This window comes from Dromiciops gliroides, chromosome 3 (genome assembly GCF_019393635.1).
Source record: "Dromiciops gliroides isolate mDroGli1 chromosome 3, mDroGli1.pri, whole genome shotgun sequence".
Lineage (NCBI taxonomy): Eukaryota > Metazoa > Chordata > Mammalia > Microbiotheria > Microbiotheriidae > Dromiciops > Dromiciops gliroides.
In genome coordinates, this window is record NC_057863.1 from 377,720,697 (window position 1) to 377,736,575 (window position 15,879).

Below are 15,879 nucleotides of genomic sequence, written 5' to 3' on the forward strand. Positions count from 1 at the left end.
GTATAATCATTTGGCACCATTCTAGACACTGTAAGGAAGGTTAAGGTTACTATTGGGGGGGGGGGAGTGAGGCAATTGGGGTTAAGTGACTTGCCCAGGGTCACACAGCTAGTAAGTATTAAGTGTCTGAGGCCGGATTTGAACTCAGGTCCTCCTGAATCTAGGACCAGTGCTCTATCCATTGCTCCACCTAGCTGCCCCAAGGTTACTATTATATTGACCATAAATGCCTGACCATAATAACAAATAATATGTCAAATGTTGATGAATAGGATGTTTTCTGTTTTTCTTATACCATTTTGGTGATGGTCACAATTGTTTTGCCCTTCTTGGACACTAAAATTCAATGCAAACATATCCTCAAAGCAGCAATTCTCAAACTTTTTTTCTTAGACCTCTTATACTTTTTTTTTTTTTGGCGTGGGGCAGTGAGGGTTAAGTGACTTGCCCAGGGTCACATAGCTAGTATGTGTCAAGTGTCAGAGGGGCAAGATTTGAACTCAGGTCTTCCTGAATCCAGGGCCGACGCTTTATCCACTGCGCCACCTAACTGCCCCGAGACCTATTTATGCTCTTTAAAATTATTGAGGTACCTCAAATATCTTTTGTTTGTATAGGTTTAATGTAACAGTATTTACTATATTAGAAATTAAACTGGGGCAGCTAGGTGGTGTAGTGGATAGAGCACCAGCCCTGGATTCAGGACTACCTGAGTTCAAATCCAGCCTCAGACACTTAATACTTACTAGCTATGTGACCCTGGGCAAGTCACTTAACCCCAATTGCCTCACCAAAAAAAAAAAAAAAAAAGAAGAAAGAAATTAAACTGATGAAATATTAAAACATTTATTTATTTAAAGTTAACATTAATAAACCCTTCATATGATAACATTTTAATGAAAATAACTAAATTTCCCAAACAGAAAAAAAAATTAAGTGAGAAGAATGTCACTGCTTCACTTTTTTTCTTCTAATTCCTTTAATGTCTGGCTTAATAGAAGACAGCTATATTTGCATATCTGCTTTTGCATTCAATCATTTTATGATATGTTGCTTTGATTAAAGAATATGAAGAAAATCTTGCCTCACATATGCATAGTTGGAAAAACAAAGAGTATTTTAATAGGCAAATAATGTCTTGGTTTCATTATAAAAATAGTTTTGACCTCTTAAGACCCCCAAGGGTTCACAGTTCACACTTTAAGAATTGCTAGTCTACAAAGACTCTCAAGTTTATTTTTGAGTTTCTAATTGATAGTTCAGAGCCCTTCATTTTAAAAGTATTATGATTTTTTTCTCAAATTTTAATTCATATGCCACATTTCTTCTCACTTTCACAAACTCATAAGTTTTTTTCTATCATTTTTCTCCATTGTCTTTGCTCTTTGCTACTTGGGAGAATTTAATGTCATCTGATAATTTGCACATTCCCTCCTCCAGATCATTTATTAAAATGTTAAATAAGACTGAACCTACCAATGATTTCCGAGGAATCAAGCCCTTTAAATTTCTCCTTTCACAGAAGTATCACTTATCCCTATCATTTGTTTCCTGTCTGTAGCACAGTTCCATATCCATGACAGGGAAGCCTCCTCCTCAGTCTCATTGTGACTGAATCATTATTTTAATTTTTGGTATGGAACCTTGTGAAAAAGGTTTTAGAAAGGTCAAGTAAATCTCTAATTTTCTCCTTTATTTACCGCTCAAAGAATTATATTGTTAGCCAAGCAAATTCTACCTTGTTCCTTTAGCAAGCATTTGTTAATAACTTCCACTGACCTGCCTTTGAGGAGGTTATACTTTGGAGAGTATTCTACTTGGGGGGTTGGGGAAAGGGAATCGATGATAATATATGTAGTAAGGCAGGGAGAGAGCAGCAATTCTGTGTGGTTGGGTTTTTTGGTCTTTTTTTTTTTTAATTGAAAAGGTAAGGCACAAATTTGCTCTAGTCCAACACAGCTTGGTTTTTCATGTCTCAGCCTCATCACTGAACTAAAACTATTCTCTCCAAAGTTACCAATGATCTCTTAACTGGTAAATCTGATGGCCTTTTCTCAGTTCTCATCGTTCTTGTCTTATCTTGCAGCCTTCATCAGTGTTGACCGTCCTCTTTTCCTTTATGCCCTTTTTAGATTTTGTGACTTTTTTTTCTCCTGGTCATCATATTCCTCAATAGCTGATGATATGGTCTGCCTCTCTTCTTGTTCCTCCTTCTTTCTTGGTCTCTTTTCCCAGGTCAGGCCCACTACCACAATTGTGGGCTTTCTCTTCTTTCTCTACAGTATCTCACTCAGTCATTTCAGTGCCCTGGGCTCAGTTATTATCCCTTTGCAGATGATTCTCAAATGTAATCCTCTATAACCCTCGCTTCTTTTCTGCCTGCCCTCTATAGTCTTACATCATTAACTGCCAGATTTCCTGAATTGGAGATACTTGAATCTGTGCATTGTTTCTCTGATAGCATATCAGACCCTTGAGTGCAAAGCCTATTCCATTTTTTACTTTGTATGTTCAGTACCAAGCACAGGACTTAGCATGTAGTAGATGCTTAATAAATGTTTATTGCTTAAATCGTCCAGACTTTTTATTTCCCCCTTAGTCTAGAACAGTGGTCTCCTCATAAAAGGTAACAAATGAAGAACAAATGAATTTTGACCCTCTGTTCCTTGGTTCTATCCTCCTAGTGTACTGCACTTTGAGCTGAAAAAAACTGACTTTTCCTATGGCCAGTAGCCACTGAACACACATGCAATGACTACTTGCTTTCATAAGCTACATAATGATTCATGTCCTTCCTATCCACAGAGGAAGCTGTTGAAAAAAAGATGTGGGCTTATGAAAAGTAAAACAAACCAAACCTTTCTTTAAAAAAAAAAATTGCACATGCAATAAACAAAACATTCTCCTTAAACTGAGGGTCAGGGTCCTATGCTATAAATACAGAGGAGGAAAAGATCACTAGATAGCTATCAGCTGCATAGGGGAGGGAAGGATGATGTAGGTCTTCATGGAAAAGTTAGTAATATTTAAGCTGGGCCTTTAAGGCTGTAGAAAGGAAGAGAACATTTAAGGCCTAGGAAACAGTGTAAGCAAAAGCAGCAAAGTGAAAAAGTGTGTTGCTTCTTCACAAGGTAGAGAACAGTCCAGTTTAGCTGGGGTAGAGGGAGGCATGTGAGGTTTACCTGGAAAGCTCAGTTAGGGCCAGGTTACACAGGGGCTGGATTAGCAGAAAAAAACATTTATATTTCATTCGGTAGGTTGTGGAGAGACTCTTCTGTTTTTGAGCAGTGGAGTGGAATGATTAGAATTGTGCCTTAATAAGATTAATCTAGTACTTTTGTGTTTAATGGATCAAAACAGAGTTTGCAAGCCATGGGTTATGGCAGTGGTGAGCGGAAGGATGAGGTCTGACATGAGAGCTAATTAAGGAGAATTGATCATTCTTGCTTATGTATAACTAGTAGAGTTAACATTTGATATGACATTGAAAAGGATGAGATTCTTGTAACCAGATTGCATTGAGAGATAGCTGTGAAGAACTTTTAGCACTTCATTGTGAAAATGATTTCACATTAAATCTTCTTTGGAGCAATTTTCCTTCAATTTTTTTTTCAGGTATTTTGGTAAAAGAGCTCAGTGGGATTCCAGAGGTGCATCAAATCTAGGTGAACTTCATCAGCTATTAAGTAATATAATGATCAGAAGATTAAAGACTGAAGTTTTAACTCAGATACCTCCTAAAATTAGACAACGTATCCCATTTGATCTTCCATCTGCAGCAGCTAAGGTGAGGATCCTTTGCTTGTTGGCAAATCATTTCCTAAGTTATTTTTAAAAATCTGCATTTTAAAAAATATTTGCTGAAATAAAAAGCTGCTTACCTGAAATAGTTGTAATTAACTAAGGCATCATTTCCCAAACTATATTGTTACAGTAGAATCCAGCTGTTCAAAGTGAATAGGTGCTCCATGAGGAAATTTCAATCATGGAACTATCATTGAAACACCAAATTATTAAACATAAAATTACGTCTTAAAAACATTGGATGTTGGGGCAGCTAGGTGACACAGTGGATAGAGCACTGGCCCTGGAGTCAGGAGTACCTGAGTTAAAACCTGGCCTCAGACACTTGACACTTACTAGCTGTGTGACCTTGGGCAAGTCACTTAACCCCAACTGCCTCACCCCCCCCCCAAAAAAAAAAGAAACATTGAATGCTGGATTTTTTCATAAATAAAACTAGGTTGAATTATACTACTTTACTCTAAAATCTCCATCCCCAACCTTTATCTTGGTGGCATCCTGTGCTCTCTGGACCAGTGTTGATGAGTGTTGTCAAGCCCAGAAGTGTTTCAGGGCCAGATGAGTCTAGGGAATACTAAATTAGAGAAAATGAACTGATTTTTTTGTGTCCTTTTGGTACAAGAAGGCTGAAAAGAACCTTAATTACAGCTTTTAAGCATGTAGAGAATCAGTATATAGTGATAAATAATCTTTCTCTTTTTCCTCTGATGACAGAATCAGAATAATATTGCAGCAAGAAGTATTTATCTTGAACATTAAGGAAAGATTTATTTCCTCACCCCATTTGTGAAATACTGAAATTAATTATTAATGGTGGTTGTGGAGTCTTCTTCTCTGGAGATTTTTGAAGGCAGGGTAATACACTATCTACTTGTATAATTTGAGTATAGTCCTGCCTCAGAGATCTGCTTCCAGCTCTGTTACCTCCCTATGAAATGTGCTAATCATCGCACTAGAAAACCAAAAATAAATTACATTGAAACCTCATATGCACTTACATCTGAAGAATTTAGTTTTCATATTGTTAAATCTGCTTAAATCTGGGCTTATATAAGAGGCTTTTTGACAGAAACTGCATCATCTTCCAATCTCAGTAGATTGATGCCAAACATTTTTCCAGCATTCTTTCTAAAATAAGAATAAAGTGACTTTATATTCAGTTATTCCAACACTGTAAAAGAAAATATAATTGAAGAAAGTCAATATCTGATTCTACTGCATTTTTTAAAAATTAAGTAACATTCCCCAAGTCTTTATGCATGTTTAAATAAAACTATATCTTGCTGTAAAAGTAACTCGTTACCATATATTTTTTCTATGCCCTCCTTTCTTATATAATTAGATTTTTTCTTCTTGCTTTGCAAATTGTTTCTCCTTAAGAGAAAGCTCTTTGTGTTTGATTTATGATGTTAGCAAAGTGCTTTATTTTCACCCACAGCTTGTCATTGGTTTCTATAATTGGTAGGAGCATGTGACTGACCTACCTCTGCATTGACGTTTTTGTATGAGCAGGCTGGTATCTTTGGGAATTTTCTCTTCTCTCCCTACCTTTCTGTAGCAGAAAAAAGTAGGACATGATTCACAGTTGCATTAATTGTTCTGCCCTTTATACCGTATTTCTAAACATTGTTCTTTCCTCCCACATAGGAATTGAATACTAGCTTTGAAGAGTGGGAGAAATTAATGAGGGCTCCACATTCAGGCACCACTGATACTGGGAGCCACTTTTTCCAAGTCATGGGGTTGATGACCCGCATGTTTAAACAAACAGCTATTGCCAAGGTATTGTTATTGAAATTTCTGTGAAATCCCATTTCATTCTTGATGAAGATTATTTTAAATAATTTAGTTAATTTAATATCTTATTTTTAAGACTGCCCCCTGTCATCCTTCTGGTCTACTTCACCCCTATTATATTATGCTTTTCCCTCCACTCATGCTGAACCTTACAAAAAAACCTTACTATCTTCTGTTCTGGTGGTTTTATTTTATCTTTATGCCAGATTGTCTTAATTAAATGTAGGCATTATCTTCAGTTTTAAATATATATAGGTATATGTTTATATACATACACACATATACCCACATTATGTGTATACATAGATACACACATATACATGTATACACATATGTATACACACACACACCTCACTTTACTTACTTTTTTATTGTAAATGAATTTATTTAAATCTGCAAGTTGTGATTATAGAGTCATAGACCTGGAGACAACTTAGCCTGGAGTTCAGCTAGGTCAATGGTATCAAACTCATCTAGAAACAGATCCCTGCAGGCTGCACATTGATATAGAAAACTACAAATGAATAGTATCTGTGTTGTATTTTATTTTTATTTATTTTGTTAAACATTTCTCAATTATATTTTAATCTAGTTTGGGATACATTTGGTAGTTTTGCAGGCCTCGAGTTTGACAACCTCTGCTCTAATCCACCCTTTTTCTTTCACAAATGAGGAAAGTAAGATTGAGAGATGTGAAGTGATTTCTGCAATATTAACAGTAGCCAAGCTGGGAACTAAGTCTAAGCCTTCTGACTCATAGTCCATGGCATTACATCATGCCGGATTCTACGTTAGGACAGTGGGATGTTTTTTTTCTCCATTATACTGGAATTTATCATTCTAAATGAATCACAGAATGTCACATACATCCAGTGATAGAAGAGGTGTAAGAAGTCATCTTAGCTCGTATAATCCTTACCTAAGCATCATTTCCTTTCATAAAAGTTACAAGGAGGATATTGTCTAACTTGTAATGACTACCTCATAAAGTAAGCCCATTTAATTTTAGCTTTCTAGTTAGCAGTATCTTTGGTTTTGAGGTGAAATCTGTCTCCCTTGTAATTTACAGTCATTTATTCTACTTTTTCCTGCCTTGACTATGTTGAATAAGTCTAATTCTTCTCTGGGACAATCTTGGAAGTAGCTGAAAACAGCCTTTATCCACTCTCAACAAATCTTCTCTTCTCCAAGCTAATAAGTTCTGGTATCTTTGATCATCCTTTATGCAAATTATGATTTCAAGTCCTTGTATCATATTGGTCTCCCCTTCAGAATGAACTCTAGCTCTTCAGTCTCTCTCTCTTATGGTGGAGTGCTTAGAACTCCATACACTATCTTGTATGTGCATTTACTATTACAGATTACAGTGGAATTATAACAGTTTTCTGAACACTATGCTTCTTTTAATTCAATCCAAGATCACCTAAAATACTAGCTCTGAGAGAGAAAAACCTGGATTCTAATTCTGCCTCTGATACAGCCTGTGGGTATGACACCTCTCAGTACACCAGAAAACTCTCAGAGACTATAAGTTGCAGAACAGTTTTTTATCTGCATTAGTCAAAAGAGTTTCCTCACTAGGGTTTCCCTATGCAAATAAAGTCACAGATCCCCAGCTCTTTTGTCCACCCACTTTTGCTTTCAAGTCACAGTCAGATAAATCCCTAAATCTTTTTCTTTATCAGCTACAACTTAATCATTTTTTTTTTTTTTAGTGAGGCAATTGGGGTTAAGTGACTTGCCTAGGGTCACACAGCTAGTAAGTGTTAAGTGTCTGAGGTCAGATTTGAACTCAGGTACTCCTGACTCCAGGGCCGGTGCTCTATCCACTGCGCCATCTAGCTGCCCCACAACTTAATCATTTTAAGAAAGACCCCAGCCATCCTCATTCATTTTCCTCACCCAACTCCTTTTTTAGTTTCCCCTTTATGTGTTATCTTCCCCCATCAGAATGTAACCTCCTTGAGAGTAGGGATTATCTCAGTTTCTTGTATTTGTATTTCCAGGGCATAGCTTAGTGCCTGGTACATCAGAAGCACTTAATAAATGCTTTATCTGTCTCCTTCATCTCGATTCGCCCCCATTTCTCCAATCTAATTAGAAATGATCTCTCTTTATTTGAACCTCAAATAGTATTTTGTATGTACTGATCCATACATTCTTTATATTTCCTCCATTTTCCATTATAATTATTGGATAATTACTGCATATTTATGCACATTTTAAACCTTTGTTAAACTGTGTGTTTTGTTAGTGAGAAGGTTAAGTCTTGTTTATCTCTTCTCCTTGCACAGTGGTTTGCAAGTAGATCTATCTCATCTGTGCAGGTACTCAGTACAGATTCTAACCCATCTATCATTCCTCATTCTGGATGATTATTGTCCATGTTCTTCCATAGTTTTTTCACAGAGATCAACCCATTATGTGGAAAGCCATCCTCTAGGTCCTTTTATATTTCAAAGGTGCCAGTTAGCAGGGCCCTTAACTTCTCCACCTATTGTCTCTTGCTTACATGGCATGCCTGGCCAACTTTCTTTTCCCATCATACAGTTTCTCAGTGGTATCCCTTAAACCACTTATTTGAATGAAGGACATCAACATACAGCAGCTTTCTTGTGCTCACCTGGGTCTCTCCCTTGCCTTTTGCATCAATTTAAATTTAAATTGTTTTTGAGTTTCTCACAGTGATACAAGATTTGCAACGAAAGAACACGTAAAGAATATAATGTATTGTAGAAAATCATTTAAATGAGTAAATGGATATTATAATGAATAAAAAAAGCAGTTATTAAGAGTTTATTTACTTGGTGCAAAGTACTATGCTAAGCGTTAGGAGATAGAAAGCCAAAAAAAGTCCCATGCTCATTTTCCAGTGAATGCAACAATAGATATAGAAGGTTTCAATTGTGTAATTTAAGATTCTAAATGTGGATTCTAATCTGTTCCCCCAGTTTGGGGGGAAACTGACTAAAATCACTGATAAAACAAGTTTAGGTTTTTAAGGGTTTATTGAAAAATAGAAAGAGAAAGATTGAGAACAGAATTCCAACAGCCTGGCATTCCTATCTTTCCTCAAATTTCCTGTGAAGTCCTCTGCCGCCACCACCACCATCCAGTCAGGAACCCAAAAGAGACCGAGCTCTCCGCGCAGGCTCTCTTTCCTCCTTCCTGTCCCCTCCCAGAAAATAGGAGGCTCCTCAAGTTGATTGGCTGGTAGCCTTGCTAGACAGCACCCATGAGCAAACTTTACTTCCTAACGCCAAGGAGAAGCTACATGGCCTTGCCCTCTGAGGCATTTTCCTCATGGTGGAGCTTTCCTATAGTAAGTCTCCAGTAGGTGGCATCATTCCAATCTTTACACAATTACAAGTCAAATGGAAAGGTTCCACAGAAAGGGTACAGCAACAAAAAAGTTGGTAATACATCTTTTAAAATGTCATTTCCACTGATAAAATCCTATCAATTTCTGATTTTTAATCATTTGACAGTGCCAAGAATCTCGGTGGCAAGAACTTTTTTTTCTGTATCTTCAGTAGCTGTGGCTCTAACAATTGTGAAAGCCTTCCCATTCCTTTTTCGTATTTTTACCAAGGATACTTTCAATATGAATATAAATCATTCTTATAAAGATGAGAAAGTATACTCTGTATTACTAATATTCTCTCTTGACTTTTTGATAGTATTTACATCATCCATTCTCTTGCTGTTTTCTGAGATCTTGTAAAAACACTCTTCAGTGCAGTCTGTGTTGTGTTACCACCAGCATGGCTTTTCTTGGTTTGTACTGAGCTTGGTCTAGCCCTTCTTCCTAATTTTATCTTCCCAAATGTCATTTCTACTTTTAACATATTACTTTAGTGACTAAGGTATCAGATCTCCTCTGTCACTGTTGATGAAAATACATTTTTATAGTAACATTGCTATATTATTCTGTTTTATGTCTATATGTTTCCCTCATACATGTTAATTTTAGGAATACTGTAGGATGATATAGCTTATTTGGCTCACAGACCAGTCTTTCTTAAGATTTATTTTCAATTCTGTTCCTTTACACCATTTTATTAGGCAATATTCCTTTTAATTATTTATCATCTTCCATTGTAAAATGTTGGACATAAGTTAATAGTCTAAACCACTGTTGCCTCTTGGTTTACATTTCCTTTCTCTGTAGCAAGGAGTTCAAGTTTTGGCTGACTGGGAAAATTTAGAGGTTCCTTTAGACTCCCTACTCACATGAATGAGCTCAAAGTATTGCAACATCTATAATATAATTATGTATATACTCATTTTAATTTTTTGTCTTTTTTCTTCCCTTTTTTTAACCTAGTTTCAACCTGGCATTCTGATTAACTAGTACAATTGAGATAATAATTAGCTAAATCTTATAAAGTAGCCATTGTTTCAAGTGCTTAACTTCTGAAAATGTTACTCCGAGTTTGCTCCAAAAGTTTTTTTCCACTTATTTTTTTTTTTACTTCTTTTTAAAAACCATATTATTCTTCATGTTTTTTACAGGATCCCTTGCTAAACTATGTTGTTTCTCTTAACCAAAAACTGTTCTAAAACTTGGCCTTTTCTCTGGGAATTATTCCGTCTTCTTGATTTTTTTAAACACTATCCAGCTTATCAGTTCCCTTCTTAAAATTTAAAATGTGGTTCCCAGAATTGAACCCAGTGTGCTAGATCTGGTCTGCCTTCATTTATACATTATTATGTGTCTAAAGACGAAAGTCTTTGTCAGAGTGCTGCGTCGCCTCCACTGATACTCATCGGTAGCTACCAGTTGGACATCGTAAGCCAGTTCTCGTATCTTGGCTCTATTGTCAGTGACAATTTGTCACTTGATTCTGAGATCAATCAGAGGATTGGGAAAGCTACTTCAAACATGTCTAAGCTTGCCAAGCTTGTCTGGGCAAACAGTAAACTGACAAGACGAACCAAATTTGCTGTCTATAGAGCATGCATCCTGAGTACCTTACTGTATGGCAGTGAGACATGGACTACATACACTAGACAAGAGAAGAAGCTTAACAGCTTCCACATGCGCTGCCATCAGTGCATCCTTGGCCTATCTTGGTCAGATAGGATCACCGACACAGAAGTGCTCCAATGTGTGCAAATTCTGAGCATCTACAGGCTACTGAAACAAAGACGGCTGCACAGGCTTGGTCATGTGCACCACATGCAAGACAGGCGCATTCCTAAAGACCTACTCTATGGCGAGTTAGCCTCAGGTCAAAGACCTGCTGGACGCCCCCAGCTTCACTACAGAGATGTATGCAAGCAGGACTTGAGGGCTCTGGGAATAGACACTGGCAGCTGGGAGGAGATGGCCAAGGACCTCGCCCGATGGAGTTCAGTACTCAGGAGCAGCTTTTGCTAAGCTGAGATGGGCCTCTAAGCTCTGGAGGAAGAAAAACGAATGAGACCCTATGGGGAACAGAGAGCTCAGTTTTCTGATGTCCTTGTTGTGGCAGGGGCTGCGGCTCCCGGATGGGACTGCATCGTTCACGACTGGTGGAAGCCTACTCCCGCAGTACCCATTGGTTTTAGAAAATGCATTTCTGAAAAATTGGAACAAGTTGCTCTTGTGAAGCCTAACAGCAAGAGATCATTTAATACATTTTACTTGATAACAATAGCACCATGACAGGAACCATAAAATTTCATAAGATTTTTCATAGAAAATTTCATAGAAGGTTTTCCATGTTATGTGATGTTTAAAATCTAAATTGTGGTCACCTTAAATCAGAAGCTTCAGCTCCAGTCTAGTCTAGAGTTCCAGCCTGGTTGGGTTCTTCCTGAAGTCCTCCTTCATGAGCCTGCTTTAATCAGGAACACCCTAGCAAGCTGTTTGTGGAAGCTTTTTTATAGATCTAGAACAGAGGCGGTCCTTACACTGCTTCAAGGTGATTGGTTGGCATCATCCAAATCCATTGTCTTTGAAGGTGTTCTCAAGTTGAGTTCACGGTCTAGTTTCTGAGAACAGTACCTTCTTAAGGGATAGCCAGGCGTGATTACAATCCAATTAAGTTGAAGTAGGCTTAATCAGCAGTCAATCACTCTCACTTGATTCAATCAGTATATATTAATCTCCAGGTGGGTCTTTGAGTATCTGCTAAATCCCATTATTTCATCACAGTTAGTTCCTTTCATTTTGCAAATTTGATTCAGGCATAAATAAAAATAATATTCAGATATTTAAAACTTTGTCATACTATAAAAGCAAGATAACATTTCCCTTATTTAGTTGTGTCCTTAGGTAAATCTGAGGTTACAAGTGCTGCCTACAGTTCACAGATTAGAACAAGTGTATTATATCAGATGGACTGAAACCTTCCTAGTTGGGAAAAAATAGTCCTGAAAGGCTCATTATGATTTGAGTTCTTGATTTCTCCACTTTTTAAAAACTTTAAATATTTTATCCTTTAGCAAATATGGCAAGCTCAAGTATGATAGCTTTAAGTGTTTTTCTCCCCTTATATTCCTAAATTATTTATTTGAAACTTTTTCTTTATTCTCTAGTTTAACACAATGTAGTGGAAAGGAGCAGTAAAATGGAAGCCAGAAGATATGGTTTTTGCTTCCAGTTTTGCCCCCAAACTCATTATTTGATATTAGGCAAGTAACATATCTTTTTGCAAGCCAGTGATGGTGGTGGGCAGCATGAAAAGGTCTTATTTCACTCTCAGGACTCTGGTGGCTCTGGCAGCCCATATTGCTGCTCTAAACCCATTTTTCCCATAGAAACATTTTATTATATGTTGGTTATATTATATATAACTCATTGTACTCTGTCATACATAATGGATTAAATAGGTGATTTGTCTTGGCCTTAGTCATTAACCCCTATATTGTTTCTTTGGGGAAATTCTTTCCCCCCAAACAATTTTTATGCAGACTTTTGGAACACAGTTTGTTCATAAATTGTAAATTGTCTCCATTCCCAATCTTTTCATCAGCTTATTGAATCAAATTACATTTCTAATAGAACACAAGCTGTATGGAGACAGAGAGCTTGTCTTAATCTTTGTTTTTCAGATAGCACTGAGCAAAGCTCCAGCCAAATATAATAAGCATTAAATAAAAATTTTTGAATGAATGAATTAATGTTAATAAATTTTAAAATAGCTTTAAGCCTAATAATGCCATCCTATCTTAAATAACTACAACTCATTCAATGTCCTGCTTTTAGTTCATTTTGGAAATTCTTAATTAATGAAAATAGGAAAAGAAAATTGATTGTAAGAGAAGAATGTTTTTTCAAGTGTGTGGTGAACATATTGAAGTATAAAGATATAATTACTAAAAAAACATTTTTTTGAGGTTTTCAAGAGATGCTACTCTGCCGGAGAGGGAATATATTGCAGAGATAAGTGCTTGCCTTTCGGTCAGGTGGGAGAGAGCTGGTTTGAATTGTCTTTAACCTTTCCTACCCTGTGATCATATGTAAAGTCACTTACTATCTCTCAAGGTCATTTTCTTCACCCGAAAAATGGGGATAATGCTGTTGTACTGATCTCTTGGAGTTGTAAAAATCAAATGAGCTGATGATGTATGTTATAGGTTTTGCACATTTTAGTGCACTATACTTATTGATGGCAACTATTAATTTTAATGCATAATAAGTAACAAAAACAAAAATTCTATTATTTTAATAATTAAATTAAGTTACTAGTAGAATAATGTTCCCTGTAATATTGCACTAAATTAATATGAAAAATCTTTTTTCTTGTCTTATATTCTGAATCACTGAATAAGTCTTGCTTTCATGTGTATGGCTAATTTAACAATGATCATAAATTGTCATTATAGAATCATAGACCTGAAAAGGACCTCAGGGATTATTTGTTTCCTTTCCTTTTCTCCAGCCAGCCTTGTCTATTAAAGTCTAAATAAATGGCTTTCCAGTCTGTTTTTCTAGCTCTCCAAGGAGATTTCTGTATCTCATTATCTTTTTCCCCACTTCTCTTCTCTATTACCTTACAATACCTTTCAGACAGAGGGAAGCTCAATAGTACTAATAGTCTTACTAACATTATTACAGTATTAGTTATTAACTGTTCTAGACTCTGGCAATTATGATAAAGATATAACAGCTCTCATTTCTGAAAATTTATGCCTCTGTCTCATAAGATTGTTGAACAGATCGCAAAGTAAGTTCTTTTACATCTTAGGAGCAAAAATACTATTAATATGGTTTATCTTTATTTTTATTGTTATTAACTTTGGAATTTACCCACTAATATTTGTTCAATATAGGATCATGATAAATAATAATGCTACAAATGATAAATAGATATGCAACTTAACATATAAATACAAAGAATGAGACAGTCCCAATTACCTAGAAACTTTCATTCTAATGGATCATAAAAGAATATATACTATATATTCCCGTAAAATAAAAAAAATCAGTGGAGGAAAAATGAGGTCATGGAAAGCTTGGTGTTACAGTCAACTAAAGCAGGAAATGCCAAGACAAAAACCAAAAAATAGAGAAGATCTTTTATTTCTTAGACACATTATTTTGCTCATCAATGATGGTGGAGAGATTACATTTAAACTCTAATAGCTGGGGCAGCTAGGTGGTGCAGCGGATAGAGCACCAGCCCTGGAGTCAGGAGGACCTGAGTTCAAATCCGGCCTCAGACACTTGACACTTACTAGCTGTGTGACCCTGGGCAAGTCACTTAACCCCAATTGCCTTGCCCCCCCCCCAAAATAAACTCTAATAGCTAAGCCTCCAATGTCCTGCATCAAAAAAATAGCAGTGATACAGAAGATAATAAAGATGGGAAAAACTGCTGACCCAGACCAATTGTTCACTGAGGAAGTCTGTGAGGGAGAAGATTCATTATTACCCTGTCAGCAACCAGTTTTTCCTTGTTGGTCAGAATCAGGTCCAAAATAGCCATTCCACTTGTTACCAAATCCACCTTATAAAGAATGAAATAATTATTTAAGGCATCAGTAATTTATCAGTTCTGCTTTTAGAAGAAAGAGACCTCTCATAAATGTCCAAGCAGTTGAAGGCCCCCATCTCAAGTAGATCATAAGTTTTATGTTTGATTTGTATTTCTTTCTCCTAATCAGGTGGTCTGTGATGTATACTCAAAACAAAATCCTTCTTTTTCAACACCCACTAATACTTGTCCACATGACTACTACCATGTTTTCCCCTCCTCTATCTCCCACACTCCCAATTGCTAGATTTCCTTACTTGAGTATCTCTTAATCTCTACCGGTGTTCTTCTTACAGGTGCCTATTGTAATCATGAGTCCCATCTCACTAAGTTTCAATAATAGCTTATGAGGTCAGTTTTGCCTCTACATTAGAATTCTAATTCAGTTTATTACTCATGCTTTGTGTATTTGTGTGTAAATATATGAGGCCATGAATTAATTTTACTGCTTGCATTCTTCTATGGTCATATAATTTAGAACTAAAGGAGCCATTAAGCATAATCTAGTCCAATCCCTACAGATGAGAGAACTGAGACCCACAGGGGTTAAGTCATGCAGGTAGTAAGTAGCAGAGTTGCAATTTGAACTGGACATTGTTTACTGTGAATTACTTGTTTTCTTTACTGATTTTTTAAAAAATTATACTTATAACTTTTGATGGTATTTAACTTAGAAGATACATGTAGACAGTTTTCTCCCTTTCCCATTTTTTTTGCTTCAGAGACCTCTGGCTCAGATTCATTTTATATATATATATTTACCCATGCTCATTAAGGGCACTACACTCCTGCCCTAAATCATTCCTATTTTTAAAAAGTCTATAACAATAATAATTTACAATTTTCTAGCCCTTATGTCTCAGGCACTGTGCTAAACACTTTATAATTATTATCTCATTAGATCTAGCAAAATAAAAAGAAAGACAATCCCTCCCCTCAAAGAGCTTACAATGTAATGGAAAATAGCACACAAAAACAAGCTGAAAAGCAGGGGGAAAGGGAGCAGAAGGAAGGGGATGGATGAGGAGAAGGGAACCAGCATGGGAGAATGATGGAAAAAGCAGAGGATCTCCTGGGAAGTGTATAGTATAGACTGTATAGTATAGAACCATTAAAAAAATAAAGCCTGAATTTTCTTGACATTCTGTGCCTGGGGTCCCTCTTCCCCTTTCTGGATTGCTCTGGGAAGTGGGGAGATGACTTGCTGGAGCCTATGGCTCTGCCCACTCTTCTTCAAGCTCTGCCTTCTCTAGGAACACTTATTTACATAGCCACTATGGTCTTTTTTTCTTTACTTTCCTGTTATATTCCT

General features: G+C 36.5%; 1 protein-coding gene across 1 annotated transcript in view; it reads left to right on the plus strand.

Annotated features, from left to right (window-relative positions):
- Window positions 1-15,879, plus strand: part of ZRANB3 (zinc finger RANBP2-type containing 3) — a 210,225-nt gene that overhangs the window by 123,869 nt on the left and 70,477 nt on the right. Inside the window, exons 6-7 of the mRNA XM_043997541.1 lie at window positions 3,616-3,787; window positions 5,452-5,586. Of these exons, the coding sequence (XP_043853476.1) occupies window positions 3,616-3,787; window positions 5,452-5,586 (307 nt within the window). The remainder of the gene's footprint in view (window positions 1-3,615; window positions 3,788-5,451; window positions 5,587-15,879) is intronic.